Raw genomic sequence first — 27024 nt, forward strand, 5'->3', positions numbered from 1 at the left:
GAAGTCTGCAGGTCTTGTTCTATTGTTTGTTGTTTCTGTTGGTTCTCACTTATGGTGGTTTATGTTCTTATGTGTTTAGTAATTTTGTATTTTGAATATGTATTTGTTGGAATGTGTCTGTGGAGATTCATTAGGGACTGGGCTAAGTATGTGTTTTTTCCAGGAAGGGGTGTGCGTGGGTGTATGTGGGTGTGTGTTTATGTGTGTGTGTTTCTGTGGAAAACTGCAGTCCTATGTAACTTTAAATTACAAGTCTCACATTATAGTTTTTCAGGCCACAGTTGTCATAATGGCACAGATTATATAGGCTTTTTTATTGTTTTTATTTTTTCTGTGTTTTGAGTATCACTAATAGTAAAGACAGTTTACTGTCTGATTCTATGGGTTGCTATTTTGTTTTTGCTTTCCCAGTTTGCCTAATCTTGGAGTATAATCTTTCTCAGATTCTAACTGTAACTAGGGTATTTACCTGTCTGCACACAGACAACTTTAGGGAGCCATTATTCTGCTTACCACAGTGATATATTCCCTTCTTGAAATCAGTCCTTTTTTCCTAACTTCCTTTTCTCTTCTTTCCTTCTGTCTTTCCTTTCTCCCTTCTTTGATTTCCTTCCTTCCTTCTTTCCTTCTGTCTTAGTCAATTCATTTTGCTATAATAAAAATATCAAACACTGGGTGGCTTATAAAGAACAAACATTTGTCATTGTTCTGGAGGCTGGGAAGTCCAGGATCATGTAGCAGATGCAGTGTGATGGGTGATGAGGGCCTACTTCCTAGTTCATAAATGGCACTTTCTCAGTATGTCCTTACATGGTGGGAAGGAGACAAAGGAACTCTCTCAAACTTCTTTTATAAGGGCACTAATCCCATTCATGAAGGCTCTGCCCCCGTGACCTACTCCCCTCCCAGAGGCCCCACCTCCTCCTAATACCATCGCCTTGGAGGTTAGGATTTCAACCTAATAATTTTTCAGACCATAGCTCCTTCTTCCCTTCTATTATTAATGTCATGAAATGCCTTCAGTAAGATCCTACTTTGGCTCAGCCAAAAAGGCACAGGGAATTCTTGACCGAAACTTCAAAGTTAAAGGAAGTTCTACTAATAAGAGACTCTAAACTTAGGCAAAAAATGTGTCAGGCTTACAGAATACAGTACATTTGGGACATCATTTTGCCTGTGCCATCCATTTTTGAAGTTCTTCTGAACTATCTATGTCTTCTTCTACCTTTTTTAGTAAAAGTCTACACCTACCTTAACATTCTAGTAAAGAGGCCTAAAGCTCGTATAGTAATCAAAGACCCTGAGAAGACTTCAGGAAGTCTTTGCAAATTTTCCTACATTTACATATCAGAGCATTATAATATCTATTTCATAGCCATCACAGTGCTCAGTTAGTGATATTTGGGCATTTCTCTTCTCAGTCTTTCCTTAGTGTGTAGGCGTATATTCTGGTTTTGTATTTTATTTGCATTTCTTGCTGTAAAATCTATTCTGATTTTCATTGCTACTTTAAACTTATTTTAAATATTGTGTTATACTTTTCTGACATTAAAGTTTTCTACTAGTTTTGCATGTTCTGAAAATTTACTCTCAATTCCGTCACCCAAGCCATTGAAAAATTAAATACTGGCTCCTGAACAGACACACATCTAGGAATCTGTGACTGTGCTGAGAAAATCACGGATACATGAGCTTTTTTCCCCTTAATACTAAGAAGAGCAACAGTTGCTGTGAGACTATTGTTCCTTTTTTCAGAAACTCTAATCTAAAAGACTGCCTGTATAAAACAGCATATATAAGCAGTTATAGCAATTCAGTTATATATTCTATCATAATTTAATCTTTGGAGCTAAATGTTGAGTGTGAAAGCTTTCTGCAGGAGGGACCAATAAGCTAAATAAGATTTTTTTATTGAAAAAAGTAGTATATGATCCTGATAGATAAATAAACATTCTTAAAATATTTTTTTTAAGATTTTTATTTATTTATTGAGAGAGAGAGAATGATAGAGAGAGAGCATGAGAGGGTGGAGGGTCAGGGGGAGAAGCAGACGCCCTGCCGAGCAGGGAGCCCGATGCGGGACTCGATCCCGGGACTCCAGGATCATGACCTGAGCCGAAGGCAGTTGCTTAACCAACTGAGCCACCCAGGTGCCCCATTCTTAAAATATTTTAAAATATAGGAAAGCAAAAAGAAGATAATAAAACATATCCTAATCTCACCAGAGATAATCGATATATCCAAATATATTTACTTCTTTTCTAAGCTCAGAAAATGTATTTTTTTCTATAGAGATCCATATCAATATAGTTTGTCAAACTACTTTTTTCCCCTAATATGTTGTGAACATCCTTCTGATGTCATCAGTGTTGGTATATGTACATATGTGAGTGTGTGAGTGGTGATGGTGACCAGTGCTGGAAAAAGGAAGGAGGCATTGCTTCACAAAGTGAATCAATCATTCTTGTTGCCCTTCAAATAACAGTGTAGTCAGCCTGATTTTCTAGCTTGATAGGTTTAATAATCCCTTTCTTTATCATATACTGACCTTTTCAGTTACAATAAAAAAGGTATCCAAATTGAAAATATTGAGATAATATTTGCAGAGTATTTAATCTAGTTAACATTTGACGTTCTACCATACTTATATAAAAAAAAAATGAACTTTGTTCTAAATTCAGCTAATTTTACTTGACTTATAACTGCTTAGTTAAAGCTTGTTTTGTTACTAGAGGGTGTGGTGAGTGGATTCTCTAACATATTGCTGCATTTACACTGATGGTAATAAGTATGTCTATGTTTATATAAGTGATTCCTGCTAAATAACACTTTATTATTAAGATTTTATTAAAATATGGGCAGTAGGCAGTGTTGTTCTGATTAATAATAATGAACTAAAGCTTAGTTTTTTGAGATAACTCCCAAACACCTTGTAATTTTGTTAGTGGCACCAGATTTTAAAATTAACACACACAAAAATAAAAGTTCTCCTCATCATTAGACACTCACTCCTACGTACATCATGCAGCATTTTCTTCTCACAATAACAGGAATACCAAGCCTTTGAACATGTGAAATCTTCCCTGATAAATCCTGACAGAAACTGCATTTAATTGTGTTTGTTTACAGAGACCCAAGTTAAGCTTGTAGTTCTATGTTTTCATATGAAGATTAGACTGCCCTTAATTGTGATCTCACCTTCCTCAGATTAGCCAATACTGAGACAGAAGCTAGTGTCCTATCCTTGCAAAAGGTTAGAAAGTACCTTATTTATTCACAGTAGACATACCTACCAAATCCCTGAGTAGTTTTGAGTGGTTTAACCTAAACTGGCATATTTCTTTTTGACAACTGTTAGATTAATTTAAATTTTGTGTCTCTACATATGAATGTGGTCATTTTCTTTGATGCACTGACACGATGTACACTAGCCAATAATTGATTTTTAAGTTAAGCATGATTTTTATAGGTTGCTACAAAATTACCAAAATACTGTCCAAATGAATTTACTTCACATAGGTGTGAATAAAATTTTTATTTCACATTTTCTTAGAAGTTATGCATGTTTCAGTAGACAACATGGGGGAGGGCTGAGGAATGTGATCCTTTCTGACAGAGCCACATTGTACGTGGAAATAGTGGTTATATACCATTACACCTTTGAAAATACCTTGGGTTTACCAGCAACGTAATATAATACTGTTGTGCGCAGCAGAAAACAAAACAGGTAAGCTAATGTGTTTTCTTTTCAAGGTTGGCTAGAAGAGACTTAAAAGTGTATAAATTATCATTCTTTGTGACTCTTCTTTAGATTTCAGATGTACTTCTTAAAACTTCTACAGGTACTTAAAACAGATGCTGAGGAACTTGTCTCCAGAAGCTATTGGGATACACTGAGACGTAATACAAGCCAAGCACTGTTTTCAGACCTCGCAGAGGTATAATTGAACCTCAACCAGGACCTTGTACTGTTTGCCATTTTGTTAAACTAGTCTTCATTTCATTTTAGAGTTACAATAATGAAACCAAAAATAATTTTGTATTTTCCCTTTTCTTCAGTAAAGCAGTAATTTCTATATATAAATGATAGATTCGAGTATGTCAGTGCTGGCAGGGGCTGCAAGGTTACCTGTAACAGTCTGTGTTAAGTCAGCTTGCTTGTTGTAGAAAACGTGCCTTTCTAACTTAACTAAAAAGAAATGTCGCTATTTTCAATTTAAGGATCACTTTCAGAAATTTGAGAATACTATTTTACAGTTTCACTGAATCTTTTAACCTTATAATTTTGCCATGTTACATGAAGTGCTGCGACTTTTAACTTGGTAAAAGACAGCTAGTGCTTTCGAGTTATGGTAGATTTAAACATTAAATGTCCGAATATTAGTTGTGTGTAGTCTACCAATGGCGAATAAGGGAGGTATGGTGGGAGCAGTCAGTCAAGGAAGGGAGGAATATTTTAACTTGACATTATTTTGGATTGCCAATGCATAGAAAACTAAAAACAGACTGACTGTTATTCATTATTGTTTCTGAATTCCATAGAGACATGCACCTTATCGCTGCACTCAGGTGGGCTCCCCCCTTCCCCCCGCCCACTCAGCATGCTGCCATTGTTACTAGGGATTTGTCATTTTGTTTCGGGTTTTTGTTTTGTTTCGTCTTAGGGATTTGTCATTTTAAAAGATGGGCTTTGTCTTCTACATTAAACACGATTTCATATATCCTATTAAGAATTTTTTAAAACGTTACTATCAGTCTTAATACTGAGATATTTTTCATTATTTTTCTCTTTAAAGCTGGCTTCTCATTTCTTTTTTCTGAAGTTTGACTTTTAAAAATTACACTTAAAAATATCTAGAGAAGTAAACTGAAATCAGGTGTGACTTCTCTTATCCGTATGTAGTGTTACTCAATTGGCACCTCTAGACTGGGACAGATACTTGGAAATGTTAATTTTGTCAGTTGTGTTCAATTTTAAAATCCCAAAACAAATAAAGCATTTTGCCCTTTTTCTAATTTACTTCTGATATGTAAATATGATGTAATTATGACCAGTAAATAACCTTTTAAAATTACCTTTTAAATTTGAACCATTTTTTAGTCATAAAGTGGTAATAGATGTTTCATGTAAGGTATTTTAGAAGTACTTAATTCTGTAATCATTTATGCAGGCATATAGTAGTCAGTGCCTAAAAACAAGAGCAAATGGGGACATTGGCCCAAGAGTCGTACAAGCCAACTGTGACCTAGCTTGAAACTAACAGTCATGTCACTGCTCTCTCTCCATCCTAGATTGTCCACCTCAGCCTCCAGCCTATCTTTAATCTAATTTAACTCTGCTAGAAATTCTCACAATTAGACACAATCCACTGATTTGATGTTGAATTTAATTCAGATCTTGGGAGGTTTAATATCAGAAGACCAGTTAGCTCTTACATACACTCAGAGATTACATGGTATGCATAAGACCTTTTCGAGATGGAAACTGTCAGAGGTGTGCTTGGAGCTGGCTTTTATGGCTTCCTAGAGTTAATTCTGTACATCTCTTCCCAACTCAACATCCGTGACATCCTGTTGGTACTTGAAAGCGGCCATGATAGAAGTATTAATACCATAGAAATAGGCAAACACTACAAATCAAGCTTTTTTTTTTTTCCCTAAAGAGCTAGTTTATTTTACTAGCATACCATTGGCTGTAATCAATCCACATTATAATCATAAGCTACTAAATTAATTAATGAACTGATTCAAACATCATGAAAGTAAATCTGATAGAAGAAAGACGAAAACAAAACTTACATTGTGTTCTAAAATAAAATCATTATTTGGGGATTATCTCTTACTACCCTCCCACATTAGAGAGGATAATTGAGAATTAGTTTTAATTAAGTTACAACTCATTGAAATTCCTTATAGGTTACTGCTGATGCCACCGTAACATTGAATTGTTTGTAAGTATTTCAGGATTCAAATTGGTTCAGAAAGAAAGCTTAGAAATCTACTTGATTTCCCTCCCCCCTGCCCTTTGGATAGAGTTTGATATGATTATTATCCCATTATAATCAATAAAAATATGTTAAAGTTATCTTAAAAATCTGTAATATCTTACATATTTTTAATTCCATGCAAATTTATCTATTTTATTTTTGATGAAATTATTTAAAGTAATTTTTAATCACAACAAAGATAAGGGCCTTTCATGTAAATGGCCCATGGGGATTCTTTTGTGGCTTTTTCTTGCTTTGTTATGAAAACACCTGAATTCATTTTATTTTAACAATGGGCACAAGAATCAAAGGGATAAAGTCTCTATTTTTGTCCCAACTCCCCTGTGATTTAAGTTATATAACACTGTTAGGATACTAAGAACACTGGTATGGTTTTCAATGACTCCCAACAGTGCTCTGTTTCATTGAATGGGGCGAGAAAAGTTTTCACCATTTCCATTTTCTAATTTTTTTTCTCTAATGTCAAACTGTTACTTATGCCTCTGTGGTTCTGGATTATCTGGATAAGTGCAACCTAAGTCTAATAAGATTTTGATGATGAAAGACTGTAAACGAAGATCTGCTCTGCTCAGTGGGCATGAGAAAAGCTGGAAGAATGAGGTCATTATTGAAAACCTGTATGAAACAAAGCCATCTCATTTCACTGTGTTAGGTTTTGAGGTAAAGGACATCACAGCACTAAAGGAAAACATTTCTATGGTAGCTGAGTTCACTAACTTTGGGTGTTCCTGTGACCTCTCATTTGAAGGCTTTTTTTTTTTTCAGATCTATATAACATGTGTAGTTGCAGTTAACAAAAAAGTAAGAGTGTGCCATGTAAAACTTTTTTTTGCATGAAGCTTCAACATTATTATCTTTTCTGTCTTGTCTAGTCCTTTTTCAACTTCTTGAAATATATTGATTTGGCAAAAATAAATAATATTTGTTGAGCGTTTACAATATGCCAGTTATAGTGCTAAATGATTTACATGTGTTACCAGATCCTCACAACAACACTTTAAGGTAGGTACTGTTGTTATTACTGAGGGTAATAATATCCTCAGAGAGATTAACTTCACCGAGGTCACTTAACTAATAAGGAAAAACATCAGGATTCAAAGCCAGGAATCTGACTCTTGGGCTCATCATCTTACGTGCTCACCACCCCACTGCTTATTTGTGAAGTCAGTAACTTGTCTAAAACACCATGGCCCATCTTCTGATCAACTTTATCTCCCCGCCGCATTCCAGTCCTCTAGCTTCTAGATGGATACCCCAGTTCCTAATGTTGCCTGCTGATTCGATAGAGCGTCCACTCCTGTGCTCCATTAGGCCTGCCTTCTCAAATATTTTCTCCCCCAACTTAAGCTATTCCATGGGTAATAATGGGTTAGACTTGATCATACACAATCACAAAGGAATGTTTATAATTGACATGAGATATCTCCTTTTTTCCCCAAAGGTCTTAATGCTATATGCCAAAGCATCTTGTGACTGCCAATAGTAACATTTGTATGCTTCATTTACACTCAGAGTCTAATTTTATCTTCAAAATCATTATCGTAGATAGGTTTATGCCTATTTTACAGATAAGGAAGCTAAAGGTCAAAAAACTCTGAACTCAGGTCTTCTGATTTTAAATCCTGTCCTTAACAGCAGTCTGCCTCCGCAACGTAAAGCTACTGGTGAAAGTAATAGTGCCTTTTGAGAACTACTCAGAATTACCCTAGTTTGTTGTCACAGGCAGAGCCCTGGAAGGCTGGCACCACTAACGTTCTTCAACATCCATTATAAGCTTGTTCAGGAAGGCATAAGACAGTATGTGGCACCTGGCTTCCGGGCTGTTATTTTCTCCCTGGCAATCAGGTCTTCAAAGAACTTCATTGGAGATATATAGGAAACTTCTAAGTTATTCCAACTCCTGAAAATACTTGGGAGTTGTCAGCAAACTTAAACTAAGTAGAGATCTTTCAAAACAATTTTAAGGAGGTTATATGCTAGATAATATATATATGTAATCCTAAGATTACTGAGGAAAACAAGCTAAACAAACCTAAGTAAGACTACACAATTTACTAAAAGAATTTCAACAATTTTAGATAATTTAAAGTAGAAGATACCCTACATGTTGGAGGTTTTAAGAGAGACCTGAGTAATCAAAGTAGCAAAGAGACCACTTAAAAACAGGAATTAAAAGGCACGTAGGAGGGAAAAAGACCAATCACAAGATGTACTCTTTGTAACACCAAACTAGTCATTAGAAGTTAATAATATTTGGTCTAGGGAGAAGGGAAATAAAGACCCAACAAATGTTAAAGGATAAAAGGCTGTCTTGATGAAAAATTGGGAAGAGAGCTATAAGGAATCAAAAGATTACCAAAAGTGTGTGGCCAATGGGTAAGATGAGACTTTCCATCAGGGATCATAGAACACAACTTATCCTTTGTAGAGAAGTATATACTTTTTATTTCTTATGTTTTCTCTGAAACAGAATTCTGGCCAAGAGGTAACATTTCAGATATGTACCTTTGGATGGACATTTACAGCTATTTTTTTTTTAATACAGAAAATGTTAGTTATTATTTAACCTCTTATTTTTCTTACATTTCCCAGGATAATATATGGGAGAGTTAGAATCATTTGAATTTTATGATTTTTGTACCTGAGTTTATAAGATAGATATGAGTTAATGGAAGGAAGTGAGGAAGGAAGGAAAGAAGAGGAAGAAAAGAAGGGATGGAAGGGGAGAGAGAAAAAAGAAAGGGAAATCTATGTCACCACATTAAAGGAAAGAAGGACTATTTTCAGAGGCCATTAAACTTTATAAGGACTAGACTTAAGTGATTTTAAGAATACGCTTGTTGGAACTTGAAGGAAAAAGTCCTCTGGAATTATTCTCTTATCCATTCAAAAATAACGTAAGACTTTTAAAATAAATTATAGATTATGTAAATTCCAAAATAATAGTAGTATAGTTTCTCTTTCAAAATATGGTATCTTCTATTTAAAGTATCATAAATATGGAATACAATAGGAAAGTATCATGCTCAAAAGAAACTATTTTGTGAAGCATAAGACCATCCTTTTGTCGGCCCCATATATTTCATATATCTGAAGAATTTACCTCTTTTGAACATCCTTTAAAAAAACTGATTTTTTTTAGGTTGATTAGGAAAATCCAAACTAAATGACTTAAAGATAAAACATTTAGGTGATTACTAAAAGATTTCAACTATTTTAGATAATTTAAAACACAGGTATTCTATATGCATAATTTGAGGTTGAAAACTTCCGAAAATATAGTCATCTTTAAAGTTTTTTAGGATAAAGATCAATTTCAGTCATGTTTCTATTTTCAAATATTGAACTTCGTTTTAACTGTAATGGCATTTATTAATGCAGCCTTACGCTTTTCATTCTAATTTTAACATATTCATGTTCTTGGTATTTATATGTTGATAAAATTCTTTGAGGGACATTGGGTATCCCTATTGTTTGTTTACTGCAGCTAACCTTTAAATTGTGATTTTTTTAAGCGTGCTGATGACATTACAAGTTTAGTAACAGATACTACACTTCTTGTACACTTTTTTGGAAAGAAAGGAAAAGCTGAGCTCAACTTTGAAGATTTTTATAGGTGAGCTTAATTTTATATTTGTTTTGAAAAATATTAACATGCTAAAGTCAGAAAGGTCTTTAGAAAGAATCATCTGGTGCAGAAATACTCACCTCTTCGCTGATTTCAACAAACAGGCGCTTCCATCAGTACCTATATACTAGTTATTATATTGATAAGTATAACGGGAAGTTAATGATGAGAAATGCCTGGATATCTGGATTATTTCCTGTATATTCCTAAGGAAGTATAAGCCACAGTGATAAGCATGGATGTAGTGTCCTCTATAGTAAACACCAGGCACTACACAATAACTCTTTTAAGTCTCATCACTACCCTGAAAGATCTTTTTGTTGTCCCCAGTTTAAAGATGAGGAAGCCAGAGCCCTGAGAGGCTAAGTATCACCTGTTGCCATCACTCTTCATTTATCTTATTCATTCTTTCTATATTTTTGTCATAGATTCATGGATAACCTACAGACAGAAGTTCTAGAAATAGAATTCCTTTCCTACTCTAATGGGATGAGCACTATCAGTGAAGAAGATTTTGCTCATATTCTTTTACGATATACAAATGTGGAAAATACATCAGTGTTTTTGGAAAATGTGCGTTACAGTATACCTGAAGAAAAGGTATCTAATCTCACATATCTATTTTATTACATATATTATCTTATAATCATATAGATCTATAGAATATATTGTTTCTTAGTTCTTTTCTCCTCTGTGGATTAATAGGTATTTTGGGTATATTTCATTCTTTTTTTCCTCAGTGTCCTAGGTGCTCTGGCTAAATTTTTAAAATCGATTAATGTAAAATTCTGGGTAGAGATCCATGTTTTTCTTAGATATGCTGAAAACCATTAAGGTTATTAGCAATTGTTTTATTCAAATTATGAATATCGTCTTTGAAGAGAATTCTGCTGAGATACATGCTTTGACTACTACATAAACTAATCCCCTTGTATGAAACAGTTTATAGTGACATCATTTCAGTCACACTTTGTTCTCTAATATCCTTAATAAAAGGTCATTTGAAGACAGCCATTGATGAGTGAGTGATCTTATCAGCAAGTGAAGTGAAGTTTTTCAAAGAGTTTGGATGGCATGAATGGTTAAGAACCCTGGACAACTGATTGTCTATTTGTTTAGCAGCAAATGTGTTGTCAGCAATTCTGAGCAGTTGCATTACCTAGTGGTATTTGAATGCATCATTGCAACTAAATAGAACTGGTGTTACAAGTACCCCTTCAAGCATGAGATGTTTTGGATATATTGCCTTCTATTTGTGTTTATAGAAGGATCAAGTTAATCTATCCAAGAGAAACTTGCAAATAGTTTGACTTTGTTTAAAATGGATACACTGTGACAGTGCTAACAATTCGCCAGGTCCCCTAAGGAATGAGAAGAAAAGACCTGATGCATTTGGCCATTAGTTTACATAATCTCTTAGGGGACTTTATCTGTTTTACATGATTAAACTGAATGTTTTCAATTCAGAGACACTTCCCTAAAAATAAATATTAGAAATTGTACTACTTTGTCAAGCTGCTCGGATATTATTTAGGGCCTAAATGAGTCTGCTTCTCTTTTTCTTTTATCCAATGGAAGCACAGAAATCTAGAACTCAAAAAGTTCAATTCCAGGGTGAAGAGTGTATGGGAACTCTTTGTACTATTTTTGCAGCTATTTTTTTATACCTAAAGTTATTTGAAAATAAAGTTTTCTTTTAGGTTAAATTCAGTTTCTGAAAACGTATAATTGATAGAAGTATCTTAAGCACTATACATCATTACAGCTAAAAAAAGGAAAATTTGACAAATGAACCAACGTCGATTCTCATGACTTTTGTTTGTTTGTTTTGGTATTACCTCATCAATCCTTAGAACCGACTTCCAGACATTGACATCTTTTTTTAGAAAAAGGGAAGCTGAGTCTCAGATACTTAGACGCTTGCCCAAGGAATCAAACCCACGACTGTAAGCCAGTGATATTCCTCCAACACCCTAACTTATATCTTTCCCTTCCTTTCACTTCTCATCCCCTCTCTCCAAAAAGAATAACAAGTACAGCTACTTGGATGGCACTCTACATATTCTAAAATACTTTTAGTTCCATTCATGCATCTAGCAGATATTAGGCATCTGCTATTTACAAGACCTTATTCTAGTTACGGTGGGTAAAGTGACAAGATAAGCAAAATCCTTGTCTTGTAGAAATACCTCTTAGTGGAGACAATAAACAAGTAAACAAAAAATTAATAAGTGATATATTTTCAGATAATAATAAATATTGTGAAGAGAAACAAAAATCGTGGGGACTGGAAAATAAGCTGGACTGTCAGGGAAACATTCTCTGATCAGGTAGCTTTTGAGGAAAGACGGTGAGGAATGACCTATGCAAAGATCTGGATGAAGAACATTCCAGGCGGAGGAAACAGCAAATACCAAGGGCTTGGAGTCAGAAAAAGCTGAGATTATTTGAGAAATTGCAAAAAAGGGTAAAATAAGTCAATAGGAAAATAGTAGGAGATGAAGGAAAGACAGATATGGGTTACATCTTCCAGGACCCTGTAGACCAAGATAAGGAATTTAGATTTTATTCTAATGGTGGTTCTAAGAGTGATGGGAAGCTACTATAGTATTTAAACTTTGAAGCAGGGGTCAGCAAACTACCTACCTCCTGTTTTTGTAAATAATGTTTTATTGGAACATGGTCACACTCATTCTTTGAATGTACTGTCTGCGAATGCTTCGGTGCCTTAGTAGCGTAGGTGCAACACAGACCGTATTGCCTACACAAATGAAAATATTTACCCTCTGACCTTTTATAGAAAAGTGTGCTAACCTTGCTTTAGAACATCGGTGAATATACATTCATCCATCAGGTATTTATGCAGCAAGTATTCACTGTCTACTGTGACAGCCAAATGGGATCTGACTCACGTGCCAGATACCAGATTCATGTTTCAAAAGATCATCATGGCTGGTATATTGAGAATAGACTTTGGTTGGCCCACCTCTGAAAGAAAGAGACAAGTTAGAATGTTGTCACAGGAGTTCAGGGAAGAGATGAGCATGGTTTGCACCAGGGTGAACGTAGGGAAAGGTGGTCAGATATTGGGTCATTTAAAGAGTAGAGTTGATCGAACTGGCTGCTGGATTAGACTTCAATGTGAAGGAGAAAGAGGAATCAAGAATTCCTAGGGTTTGGGCCTGAACCACATAGTGAAATAGTGGTGCCATTCACTGAGCCAAGCAAGACTGCAAGTTTGGGGTTAGGAAAAAATTGATAATTTCATTTCGGACAACTTGAGTTTGAGATTCCTATGAGGTATCTAAATGAAGAAATTACATAGGCAGTTGGATATGTGCCTCTGGAATTTAGGGGTGCCATCAGGACTATTTTTGGTAATCATTAGTGTATAAACTTCCAAATTATGTCTCCAGCTTAAACGTCTCCCCTGAATTTCAGACTTTTACACTGTACCACCTACTCAGCCTCTCCACTTGGGTATCCAGTAGACACCTCAGGCTTACTCGTTGCAAAATTAAAACTCCTGATCATCCCCCAAATTTCCATACACTGTGTTTCCTGTTGCAGTTAATGGAAACTCTGTTTTCCCTACTTGTTCTAGCCAAAATTTTGGACTCCGTCCTTTGACATTCCACATACAATCCATCAACAGATCCTCCTGATGCTGCCTCCATCCGCAAGACCACTCTTGCCACCACCACTGCTGCTACCGTTGTCACCTTCTCTCTTGCCTGAATTCTTGCACTTGCCTCCTAAGTCATCTTTCTGCTTCCAACTTTGCCCCCCCTACAATGTGTTCTCCATTTGGCAATTAAGGAAATGATTGATACCATGATTCAGATCTTACGAACTTCCCATTGTACTCAAAGAAAGAGCTTAAATCCTTACGGTGGCCTACAAGGCCCAGCAAGCTGTTCCCTCATCTCTTCCCATCAACCCCCCCCCCCCCGCCCCCTCTGCTCCAGTCACGCTGACAGCTTTACTGCTTCTCAGCACCAGGCAGTCTTCTGTCTCGGGGCTTTTGTATGGGTTCTTTTCTCTGCCCAGAATGCTCTTGTCCTAGATATCCACATGGCTTACTGTGTCATTTCTCAATGAGGCCTACCCTCCAATCTAATGGATAAATAATCACGTATTTATAATAACATATAAGCTATTATGTAAGTAATAATCTATTATAAAAACTATAACCCTCTCCCTTGGCGTTCCCTAGTCCTCTTCCCTTATCTGTTTTTATTCCATAGCATTATCATCTTCTAACATACTATATTAGAGTATAATATAATATAGGTTTAGTTTTTACTTTTCATTATTTATCTGGATAAACAATAGAACTTGTTTTTTAATTATTTGTTGTCTGTGTCCCCAACTAGAATGTAATGGTGGTATTTTATCTTTTTTTATTCACTCCTATATCCCAGTACCTTGAACCCCTATTGAATGGAAGTAGAACTTAAAGCTTTTCTGTTTTTGTGAATTTTACCTGCAGATATATTCACTCATGTGAAACGGCAGATATACAAGGTTATTTATTAGAGTGTTGTTTGTAATAGCAAAAGATTGGAAACTCTAAATGTCTTTCGGTAAATCAGTAAATAAATTATGATGTATCTATAGAATGGAAAAGGTATTCCCGAAAAAAGACAAAGAAGATTCTTTATATACTACAGTAGAATGATCGCCAAGACACAAGTGAAAAAGCACAATTTCAAACAATAACTGTAAACAGTGTACAGTATACTACCGTTTGTTTAAAAAGATAGCCTATGCTAATTCTGGAAGGACCCACATAATTAGAGACAGTGGTTCCTCCAAGGAAAGGAACTGCATGGCTAAGGAACAAGGGTGAGAGGGAGGGAGATTTTGCATTGTACACGCTTTTGTCCCTTTTGAATTTTGAACAGATGAATACAGTGCCATATAAAATAATTTTTAAAAATTGTAAATGCCATGGGACCAGATGAACTTACCTAGGAGAGAATGTAGGTAGAGACTGTAGAAGGGAAGAGGGCTTCTCCTAATAACTATGTAATGTAAATATTAACAAGAAAGTAGTAAAATTCATTATTAAGCTTTGAGGAAACTGTTATTCAGCAAGATTTAAGTGACTTACTTCAGGTCATTCAGCCAGTAAACTTCCAAGTTTGAATTTTCTGCTTATTCCAAACTGGTACATTTCCCTCAGCCTTTTAAAGTTGTTTATATTTTAAAAGTTATCTAGTTGTCATTTAGATCAGTTACCTATATAATTTGAACAATATAACTAGTAGCATACTCAGTTTATGAGATGAGCATGCATTTTGCGTTGAGAACAAATTAATTTACTCTTGAGGCTCTTGTAAGACCGTATTTTCTGAATGGTTATTTTTATTTGGCTGATAATGTCTTCTAATGACTAAGATGGATTTTTCAAGTTAATCTTTTTCTCATTCTAGTCTTTTGTTTCTGTGTATTTTATTGAGGTAAACATCATGTAACATAAACTGTCTTAAACTGAGCAATTCACGTGGCATTTAGTATGGACACAATAGAAACACCATCTTTATTTCCAAAACATTTTCGTAACACCAAAAAGAAACCCTATTCTTATTAAGCATTTCTCCCCAGCCTCTAGGAACTATTGTCTGATTTCTGTTTCAATGGATTTACTTATTCTATTTTATATCAATAAAATCATGCAATATGTGACCTTATATGTTTGGCTTCTTTCATTATATTTTTGAGGTTCATGTATGTTGTAACTTGTATCAGTACTTCATTCCTTGTTATGGCTGAATAATATTCTATTGTACATATACTGTTTATCCATTCATCTGTCCATGGATGAATATATGTATATATATATATTCAAGTAAGTAATAGCCATCCTAGTGGGTGTGAAGTGCTATCTGTATAATTACCATTAGCTTTACCTTAAATAGAATTCTTTATTTCTTCATACAGCTTTCAGTTAGAGCCTGGTTTTCTTTCTTTTCAGCTTTAATGATTCCCTTTAGCATTTCTTGTAGGACAGATCTGCTAGTAATGAGCTCCATTGGCTGCTGTTTATCTGAGAATGTCTTACTTTCTTCATTTTTGAAGGATAGTTTTACCACATATTATCTGAGAATGCCTTAATCATTTTTGAAGAATGGCTTTGCCACATATAGAATTCTTGGTTTTCAGATTTTTTTCTTTTAGCACTTGAACTATCCTACTCACTTTGGCCTCATGGTTTCTTTCTTTTAGCTTTATTTACTTATTTGACAGACAGCGAGAGAGGGAACACAAGCAGGGGGAGTGGGAGAGGGAGAAGCAGGCTTCCCGCCGAGCAGGGAGCCCGATGTGGGGCTTGATCCCAGGACCCTGGGACCATGACCTGAGCTGAAGGCAGACACTTAACGACTGAGCCACCCAGGCGTCCCGGCCTCATGGTTTCTGATGAAAAATCAGTTGTTAATCTTACTGAGGCTTCCTTATATATGAAGAATCACTTCTCGCCTGCTGTTTTCATGATTGTCTTTATCTTTTGACAGTTTAAGTATATGTCTTGGTATGAGTCTCAATTTATTCTGCTTAAAGTCAGTAAAGCTTCTTAAATGCATAGACTTTTATCTTTCATCAAATTTCAGAAGTTTTCAATCTTATTTTTAAAAATATTCTTTCTGCTCTTTTTCTTTTTCCTTCTGGACATCCCATAATGTGTATTTTGGTATGCTCCATGGTGTCTGCAGGTTCCTTAGGTTCTGTTACTTTTCTTTATTTCTTTTGTCTTTCTGCTCCTCAAACTGAATACTTTTAACTTATTCTTTATTCTGATTGCTCAAATCTATTGCTGAGCATCTACTCAACTTTACATTTCAGTTATAGTACTTTTCGGCTCCAGAATTTTTATTTGGTTTCTTTTTATAATTTCTATCTATTGATATTCTCATTTTGTTCACAGGTAGTTTTCCTGATTTTCTTTAGTTCCTTATCCATGGTTCCCTTTAGCTCTTTGAGTGTATATGACAGTTGATTCAAAGTCTTTGTCTATTTGGTCCAATGATTAAACTTCTCAGGGACGGTTTGTTGATTTTTTTTTCCTGTCAGTGGCCATATTTTCCTAATTCTTTGTATGCATTGTAATCTTTGCTAAAACCTAAGCATTTTGAATATTATGCTTTGCTAACTCTGAAAACCAGACTCTCCCCTGCAGTTGTCCATTTGCAGGGTAGCTTGAAAAGTCACTAAACAAATGGAAAAGACTGTATTTCTTGTCATGTGCAGTCACTGAAGACTCTGTTCTGTTATCTTTGTAATTAGCCAGAGAACTGACAGAGATTTCCTTAAATGCCTAGAGCCAGGAAGAAAAAAATACATATAGTACTGTCTTTGCAGTTCAGCTCTGAGCTGGAGCATTCCTTCAACACTAAGCCAGGCTACCTAAGCCTCTTCCTTTGCCTTGATCTCCTATTTCCACAAAGCCCACAGATCTGCCAGAGGTAGTTGCCTAACATCTGCTCAGGTCTTTTCAAAGCATGTGTCAGCTCCTGGGCCTGTTTAATTTCCCATGTATTTACAATGGCCCTTTGAGCCCCTGTTCCAATAACCATTCTCCTCAGCCTTCTCTTTGCCAGGTTTTTAGATTCTGTCTGCCGCTTGTCCCATCTGTCATCCCTTGCCTCAAACAGGCACAGAGTGTGCATGTCCTTATATCTTTCGATAGTTGTCGCTATCACCATGAAAGCCAAACCAGTCCAAGACCGAGGGGGCAAATCAAAAGTCAGCCTCTGTGCTAGTCTCTCAAGGAACCACCAGACAAACCAAATCCCATACCACACCATGTTAATAACAAGGCCCATATCAGCCCTCTGGCACCAGGAAGCCGCACCAGGAACATTAGCCACCAGCCCCAAAGCTGCTGCCACAGCACTGAAAGATGAAAATGGTAGTTCGCTGGACAGAGACACCACAAGGCTCACACTGAATTTCAACGACCCTTCTCCTTATTACTCAGTCCCCTCCTTGCTATAAACTTCGGATTCGATTCCAGAGTTTCAAGAAAGTTGATTCTGTCAGTCTTTCCCAGCTGATGGTTGTTTCAGTGGAGGGATGGATTCTTTAGGCCCCCTACCCTGGTCTCCTAAGAATTACTTCAGGCTTACGCACCTCCACCGAAGATAACCAAGTGCACACATTGGGAGCAGCCTCAGGGCTGCAGACGGGGCATGGTAGCAGCCCGAACCCCCAGTGTGATTACGGTAGCAGTTTGAGATCTACCGCATGTTCTAGTTTGTCTTTGTACTGAATTATGTCTTACCAGCTATCTCAGTTGTGTTCACTTACGCCTTGCCACACAGTTCAATCCAAGTGCTTGTTCCCATCCTGAATGACATATTTCAGTAGTATATGTACATTTTTATTGTAAAATACACATAACATAAAATCTACCATTTTAACCATTTTAAAGAGTAAAATGTGGTGGTATTAATTATGTTCACAATGTTATACAACCCATCGCTAGTGCTAGTCCCAGAACTTTTTCATCATCTTACACAGAAATCCCATAACCCATTCCACTTCCCCTCAGCCCACAGCAACCACTGATCCACTTTCTGTTTCTGTGGATTTGTCTATAATGGATATTTCATGTAAGTGGAATCATACAATTTGTGAGCCTTTGTGTCTGGCTTCTTTAACTTAGCATAACTTTTTCAGAGTTCATCAATGTTTTAGCAAATATCAGCACTTCATTCCCTTTTATTGCCACATAATACTTTCTCATTTGGATATACCACACTTCCTCTGTTTGTCAGTTGGTGAGTTGTTTCCAGTTGGACTATTTAAATAATGCTGTTATGAGCATTTGTCTGCATTTTTTCATGTGGACATATGTTTTGAATTGTCAGAGAATTAGATATATACTTCAGAGTAAATAGCTGGGTCACAAAGCATCCTTAATTTTTAACATTTTAAAGAACTACCAAGCTGCTTTCCAGAGTAACTATATTAATCCATTAGTAATGAATGAAGTTTCTATTTTCTCTACCTTTTCTCCACAATAACACTTGTTATTGCCTGCCTTTTTATTTTGAGTCCTCCTAGTGGATGTGAAGTGGGATCATTGTGGTTGCGACTTGCATTTCCCCGGTGAATAATGATGTTGAGCATCTGCTCCTGTACCTGTTGGCCATTTGTATATTTTCTTTGGAAAAATGTCTATTCAAGTCTTTTACCCATGTTTTCATCATGTTGTCTTTATGTTACTGGTTTTTAAAAGTTCTTTAGATGTTCTGGATACTAGAATCTTATTAGATATATGATTTGCAAATATTTTCTCCCATTCTGTAGGCTTTTTACTTTCGTTGATAGTATCCTTTAATACATAAAAAATGTTTACTTCTGACAAAGTCTCATTTATCTATTTTTAATTTTGTTGCTTATACTTTGGGTGTCATATTTAAGAAACCATTACCAAGTAGGAGATACAGCATCCCTTCCACTTTGAAAATAAACAATATATTGATGTTAAAACAAAAAAAAAAAAGGAGGGAAGAAACCATTGTCCAATTCCAAGGTCATGAAATTTTCATTCTGGTTTTTATAAGATTTTTACAATTTTACCTATTAGGTTTAGGTCTTTGATCCATTTTGAGTTAATTTTTGTATATGGAGTGAAATAAAAGTTCAGTACCTTTCGTTTACATGTGGTTATACAGTTGTCCAGCACCATTTGTTAAAAAGAAAGATGTTCTTTCTCCAATAAATGGCCTCGGGACTCTTACTGAAAATCAGTCTATCATAGGTATTTGGGTTTATTTTTGAACTCTCAGTTTCATGTCTTTTTGATGTTTTAAATTTTTCAGTTATTATCATCATTTTGTTTTTGTTAAAATGTAAGTTACTTCTTTTCACTCCACTTCTAACAATTAGGACACATTTCATTCAAATCCAAATGTTCCATTAACAAAAGTGATTCTGGTGGTGAGGGTGGAGAGGAGGAAGAAATGACCATCGTCCCTCTCTCTGACACGTCTTTCCCTCACTGCTGCTAAGAATGGATTGCTTTAAATTATCTCCATCAAGATGAATGCCCTGTTTTTCAGTTTACAGTTCCGTATTTCCCAACACAAAGAGTTTAATCTACATAGAAGAATTACTGTATGGTTTTGAATTTGACTTGTCTTTTCCAAACAGGAGAACACTGTTTTGAAAAATCTAAAGATTCAGATGGTGAACATTCTATTCTGTCATTCCTTGATTTGCTTTTTAATCTTATGTTCCGTAAAAGTATTGACATTTTTGTTTATACTTTGCTTAAAAATTGCTGTGGCAGCTGGTCGCAGCATAAACTGATACAGAACCAGAACAGTGACCGGTTTCCCTAGCAACAAGCTCTCCACATCAAGACAGACCCCTTCTGGCTCAGTCCCCCTAATTGATTCAAACAGCCCTCCCTGGAAAACATGGCAGGTGGGATTGGGTCACAAAGCAGAATCCAGGGTTGGAGTGTCTGTAAATGAATATTAGAAAAGAGAGAAAATTGTGAAGAGAAAAGACAGTGAGAATTCTCCTTGTAAGTGAAAAGGCGTTGCAAGTGAAGTGGAAATAGTGTATGCCAAAAATTAGTACTATTATTTTGATAATAAATTGGTAATGAATATTATTTTGATAAACATTTAATCAGTAGTTGGCTTATATTAGACTCTTGTGATTCTTTCCCTGGCTTTCCAATGCTGCCTTGTTAGTTTCCCTTTCCTTTTACTTCTACATTAAAGTGTGAAATTGTTAAACCCCAGCTCTTAGCCCTCTGCTCTTTTCCCCTTTACTTTCTCAATTATGTCGATTTTGCTGAGAACACAGTAATTAAATGGAGCTCTTCGTGTCCAAATTGGTATTATCTAAGATACATTGTGCTTATTTTAAATAATGTTCCTGTTTAATTGAACTAGTAGCGTAGCAATAATTGCAATTTATGTAAATGACATCCTAGAAGCCTTCCCATGGTCCTTCACCAAGCCCTGGTGTTGGGCCCAGAACTGTAAGGGTACCCTCACTGTACTTCCTCCTGCTATCCTGGCAGTGTTAATCACGACAGAAATAAGTAAAAGTACACTGCTTTGGGCTTACTCAGCATGTGGGCTTTTGTGTTGTCATTATTACAGATGTTGATGACCTACCTAATGCTAAGTTACATTTAAGGAATACATGTACAGGAGAAACTGGTGTTTTAGGGGTTGTCTTCCCCTTACTTTTTTTTTTTTTTTTTTCTTAATCATAGTTACTTTCAGGGTTTAAAAAATTTAGGCCTGAAATACAAAGTTATCACAATTGAAACTTTTTTATTCATTTTTGTTGTATCATTTTTTGAAACACTGTGCTGATAATTAGTGTTTTAAAAGTATTTTCACCTAGCGTTGCTAATGGTAGCAACCGCATGCCGTGGAAATTAATATGAGTGAATTTTACATTTAATTTGGAGAAAGGAGGCTTCAGAACGTGCCCTGGAAATGTTTACTCACAAGATACATTGCAGATGCTTAATCTATTTATTTCTAGGAAGTATGGATATTTATTGTAATAAATTTGGCAAAACTAAATATATTTACATATATTCTCTTAATATAGGGCATCACATTTGACGAATTCAGGTCATTTTTCCAGTTTTTGAACAACTTGGAAGACTTTGCAATAGCCTTGAATATGTATAATTTTGCAAGTCGTTCTATAGGGCAAGGTAAGTAATCGTCTTTCAAAACTTAAAAGGAAAAATAATCATATGTTCTTTCTAGGAACTTTGACAACAAATTAATGAGACATTTCGTATTGGCCATCAAATTGCCTGAAAGTGTGGTGTATGCTTCAATGGGAAATCTATTTTCCCTAAGCAGAGTTTAGGGGAGTTTGCTAAATTTTTCCATTAAACTTATTACTGGCCTTCATTTCATATTATGGGGAAGAGCTAACAATGCTTGTAAAGATCCAAAGAGGAAGAAACCTCATGGCCACTGGTAACATGGAGGGATACGTGTCTACCTATAGAAGAGCCAACTGGCCATGCCCAAACATCATCACAGGATGATATTTATATTTCCGATTTTACCCTCCATCTCTGCTGACTCAGAAACCTGAATGTTGCCGCCAGAGCCCCCTCTGCTGTGGACTTACCTTAATCGAGTTTTATGAATAATATATAAAATTGAATGTTGATTTTGCATTAATTTACAAAGAAATACAGCTGTCACAGAATTCAGAATGCTGTCATCCTCAGGACCAGCTCATTCTTGCCCTGTAGACAGACTAACCAGTCCAGTCGTTTTTCTAGGATTCTGCGGCTATGACCACTTTCCCTTCCTTCATGGGCCATATCCTTTTTTAATATTCTTGCCACATGAGGACTTTCTATTTATGTCTTTGAAGTAATTTTACCTGTGTCTGCCATAATCTAGTAAGTGCTAATTCCCAAGTTTAAATCTCAGAGGACAGTCTTGTTATTCCCAAGTTCTGGGGAAAAGCCAAACTGTGGGCCCTAAGTGCTAATAAATTATCTCTCTCCCAAAAATGTAGATATTGAATCCCTCACTTAGCTGCATTCATGTATTCACTGAGTTAGAGAAATCTGAAAATTATTCATATTTCACCCTTTGTCTAGTGCAGATGTTCAAATAAGGCATCCTCTCAACTCAACCTACCTTAATGTTTTCAAACCAAAACTTTGGGAGCCCTGCCTTCACAGACCAGCATTTACTGCCATGATAAACCCACTAGTCAACCTTGAGAAGAAAAACAAGTCAGTATCTGCTTACCCGGTTCAGAATGGAAAGTTACTCTTTTATACTTTTTGTAACTGGGAATGAAGGAAATCAAAAGTGTGTTCTTGCAGGTGCTAGGAATAAGTATATCTCTCTTTTCCTCTCTGATGTTTCCTAGACAGCTCACAGAATAATCTTTCTAAGACATAGACCTCTTCTGCAACATACCTGCTATGGAAACTCTTCAGTTCCACAAGCTGACCCCATTCATCTCTCAGGGCTCAGCTCACATACAAATCGCAGGCTTTCCTAATCACTGCTCTTCCCTCTCCTTTCCCTACGACTCCACACTACAGACAGAAGTAATCATTCATGTCCAAGTTCTCATACACTTTGTTAATATCTGTGTGGTCCTGTGTTAGGTTATTTGGGCGGGTGTCTCATTGCCCATCTGAACTGTAAGTTTCTTGATAACGTATTCATCTTAATTTCTAAAGTGTCTGTCACTGATAGTAGGTGCTCATTAAACATCCACTGAATATGAATACATTATTAACCTAAGATACAGCTACTTCTTGGTCCTTTTAATTCAAACCACAAACATTTTCTGTTCCCTGAAAGATAGCATGACTAATGAAGAGTCATGTGTTACTAAGGTTATGACCCATGTTTAGAAAAACTTCTTTGATAACCTTTCTAGCAATTAACACATTATAAAAATAGTGTTAACTGTTTACTTCTTTTCTGTGACATTTATCTAGATGAATTCAAGCGTGCCGTCTATGTAGCTACTGGCCTCAAACTTTCACCACATTTAGTGAACACAGTCTTCAAGATTTTTGACGTTGACAAAGATGATCAATTAAGTTATAAAGAATTTATTGGAATTATGAAAGACAGACTCCATAGAGGATTCCGGGTAAACCAATAAATTTGAAGCCTATTGATATCCTTTTTAAAAATCGAAGAAGGAAAAAACCCTAAGTTTCAAAAACAATGTATATAAATTCTTAAGGATATAAATGTGAAATGTTATATTTGAAAAGAAAAAACATAAGGTCATACTTACTTTCCAAAACACTTCAAGGTGATAGATAAAAGTTCATGCTCTTTAAAAATATAAATCAGTTTGAATTTCAGTAAGTTATTTTCATATTCAATTAATTTAATGTCTCCATCTCAGTTTGTGGGGAGAAATGTTGCCAAATATTTTTTGATTAATTCAGTCAGCACACAGGCAATTCAGACTTGGTACTATACAAAGAAATAGCATGATTCTCATTTTGCACGATGCAGATTTCCACTAAGCAATTCGAGACTCTTAAGTCACTGCATCTTCAGTACTTTAAATGGAGAACAAGGTAAAAAAAATTTTGCCTATTGAACTGTTTTTTTTTTCCTGTTAACGCCTTATACTGAAAATTACTGATTTTTTTCCTCAGAAATATGTTTTAAGTTATGAAATATAGTGTAAGTCAACAAACATTTACACATTTAACATATTTGTGGATGTGCCACAAATGGAAAAAGAAAAAATTTTTCTAGTAACAGCTAGAATGTTCAGTCTTCTCTCTTTGTTAAGAATACCCCTAAGTATGATACATCTAAAAAGATAAAAAGTTATATATACCCCCCAAAAAATCAAGATTCATCTGAAACGTTTTTAAAGATTTTTAATTATTTTTTAAAAATCCAGAGTGTTGGTACAGATACTGTGTACTTAACTGCCACCTAGCGGTCACTTGTTAACATTGGAGACTGATGGCACAAATAACCTGAAAGGATGGATATACGTTGAAAATCACCTATTTTTCCTCAAAAATTTTAGAGTAGCAAGATCGAATTAAAATATAACTATGCTAGAAGCCTCTGACACTGTATTTCTCTCTCAAATTTTATGTGTTTTTATTTTTGCTTTATGTATTTATTGCATACCTGTGTCCACATAACATTTTATTTACATTTGCTTACTTTTTAATCCTCTGTTCTACAGGGTTATAAAACAGTGCAGAAGTATCCCACTTTCAAATCCTGTCTAAAGAAGGAACTTCATAGCAGATAAGTATGTTAGCGTCTCTAAATTTGTTCAGTAACAAAGGAAGGGTCATAATCTATTTTTCTATGATGACATTTAGGAAATCCCTGAAAGAAATAGACTTATAACTTATTTTTTATTTTTAGGCCACTAATTCAATTTACAAATTATTCTTCTAATGATTTTAGACCAGTAATTTAATTTAAGAATTAGTCATTACAACAAAGCATTGGTTTGCTACTATTAAGCTGTGATGCAAAAATGAACTAGAATAAATACTCATCTGACTGGAATTCTCTTGGAGTGTCTCGAAAGAAAAATTTTCTGTTAAACCTACAGTTTTGTATCTGAGCAGATACAGTATAATGACTCCAAGCAGGATTTTCATCATCTAGGACCATTAGCATCTAAGGAATATTAGTTACTGTTTTGTAGGATCATGTCCAAACATCGGCTGCAATAATAACAGGGAACTTTTTAGAGTTATTTTAGGTGCCTGGCCCTGTACGAGGTGTTCCACGTGTAGAGTCAGAGATAGATGTCCCATTTAACACCAGGGAAAATAAAGACATAGTGAGTAATTACCTAAGATAACTTGCTAGTCAATGGCCCGCTAGGATTTGAGCCTCATTCTGTCTGATGGCAAAGCCATCTTATTTTTTTGTTACTAAACTATCACCATAGAATGCAGTAATTGAGAAAGATGCAGGAGATTCACTGATTTTGTGTCAACCCAAAGAAATAACTCATATTTGCTGCTCATCTCCAGAATGAGAGGTTTGCCTTTCCTTTTTTCTTGTAAAAGCCTATTGTAGCTATAAAATGTTGGTTGATTGTGGGTTCTGATTAGTTAGGTCTGGACAGTGAATGCTTGCAAATATGTATATTTCTTGCTATTTCTCTTGAGCTTGAAACGTTTGTATTTGACTATAGCAGTATCTCCCAAAGTGGTTCCATAGGATATCAATGTGTATTATTCTAAAAAACAAAAAAAGCTGCTTGGTCAAATAAGCTTGAGAAATACTATAATAAGCATGGTTCAGTAGGTTTCTTCCCCCTTAGAACTTATCAGATCTTAATATGCCACTATTTATTTGTCTCTCTAAGAGAAAACCAAGTATCAGCTATTTTGCAAAGCTTTCAGATCTGTTTTTATGGAACTCATTTGGGAAACTCATGTTGGATCTAAAATGTTTAGAGGCAAGTAGGCTTATTTATCTATCTAAGGTGGTAACTGTTGAGTGAGCAAAAGAAGTCAGGTCTTCTTTGTCTCTATTTGAAGGAGCTTTATACTCCCTATAAGAATTTAAACTAACATTAAAAAAAAGTAGAACCCTATCATTTGTTCATTTAGGTAGTATTCCCAACCATGTAGTAGTACATAGACTGAGAGACAAAAACAACATTTCTTTTAGACCTTTACAATACCAAAGATTAGACAAGTTACTAAACAAAATACTCAACTTTTAAGTTAAAGTTTTAGTTAAGTCTTTGAATCTTGTATTTTCTATCAAGTGTTTTCATTATGTGCCTTACTGTTTCACATTAATATCATAATAATAGTTGATTAATGCCATCACTCTTGGTTTCATCCTATATAAATATTGCTTACATATATATATTTTTTTTTTAATTAGGTACTTCCAAAGCAAAGTTTTAAGGATTATTATCTACAAAACGATGCAAGAAGCACAAATTTCAGAGAATGGAAGCAGATCTGAGATCAGAACATGTAGAAATGAAGGAAAAGATGAAATGCTAATTATAATTTTTCTTGACAGAATTCTTGAACATAAGACACTTAAAATGCATCTTCTCACTAACTATACATGTTATGTGTTATCAAGTTGAGCTTTTGCCTTGATTTACTGAACTCTGTACTTTTTCATTCCCTTCACAAGTATATAGATACTTCCAATGACTATATAAGAATGTATTTAAATTTTTTATTTATTTATTTATTAGAAATTGCCTCATTTCAAAATAATGTATGACTCCTGGAATCTAGATCCCTTAAAAATTAACAGCAACAACATATTTTCTTTGGTTTTGGACTGTGAACTTATTTTCAGAAAATGAATATTCCTTGAGATTTATTTTAGGGCCTTTAGAATTGTTGAAAAATCCCCATTATTACCAGGTTTTTAATTACATTAAAATAATTTTGAAAAACAAATAGAAATTAAGCTAATGTATAATATACTGTGATGGTTTACATTGTACTTTGAACATTTAAAACTACTTAACATATATTGTGTGAAGCATATGAAGTTTTTAAAAAGTTTTTGCTCATTTACCAAAGTCATCAGAATGTCTGTTATTCTTTTATGTATACAGTAAAGAAATGTAAAATGTAGATACTTTTTTTTCCTCAAAAAAGTCCCATCTCGCTGGTGGAAAGAGTAGCATTTTTGGCAGCCATCACCATCCTTGCTGTTCTGGTCCTGGACACGCTTCTCCTCCTGTCCACAGACGGCGTACATTCATACCACTAGTCAGAATAATCTCCTGCAGCTTTGTGACCTATTGCACATCGTTAGTCCGCGAGTGCTATAAAACGCAAATATGAAATGGGGGCGCCTGGGTGGCTCAGCTGGTTAAGTGACTGCCTTCGGCTCAGGTCATGATCCTGCAGTC

General features: G+C 35.3%; 1 protein-coding gene across 1 annotated transcript in view; it reads left to right on the forward strand.

Annotated features, from left to right (window-relative positions):
* Positions 1–26563, forward strand: part of MICU3 (mitochondrial calcium uptake family member 3) — a 104331-nt gene extending 77768 nt beyond the window's left edge. Inside the window, exons 9-15 of the mRNA XM_035004142.1 lie at positions 3843–3938; positions 9524–9624; positions 10065–10236; positions 21229–21337; positions 23114–23271; positions 24346–24414; positions 26025–26563. Of these exons, the coding sequence (XP_034860033.1) occupies positions 3843–3938; positions 9524–9624; positions 10065–10236; positions 21229–21337; positions 23114–23271; positions 24346–24414 (705 nt within the window). The 3' untranslated portion in view covers positions 26025–26563. The remainder of the gene's footprint in view (positions 1–3842; positions 3939–9523; positions 9625–10064; positions 10237–21228; positions 21338–23113; positions 23272–24345; positions 24415–26024) is intronic.
* The last annotated feature ends 461 nt before the right edge of the window (positions 26564–27024 follow it).

This window comes from Mirounga leonina, unplaced genomic scaffold (assembly GCF_011800145.1).
Source record: "Mirounga leonina isolate KUSES-001 unplaced genomic scaffold, KU_Mleo_1.0 Mir_128, whole genome shotgun sequence".
Lineage (NCBI taxonomy): Eukaryota > Metazoa > Chordata > Mammalia > Carnivora > Phocidae > Mirounga > Mirounga leonina.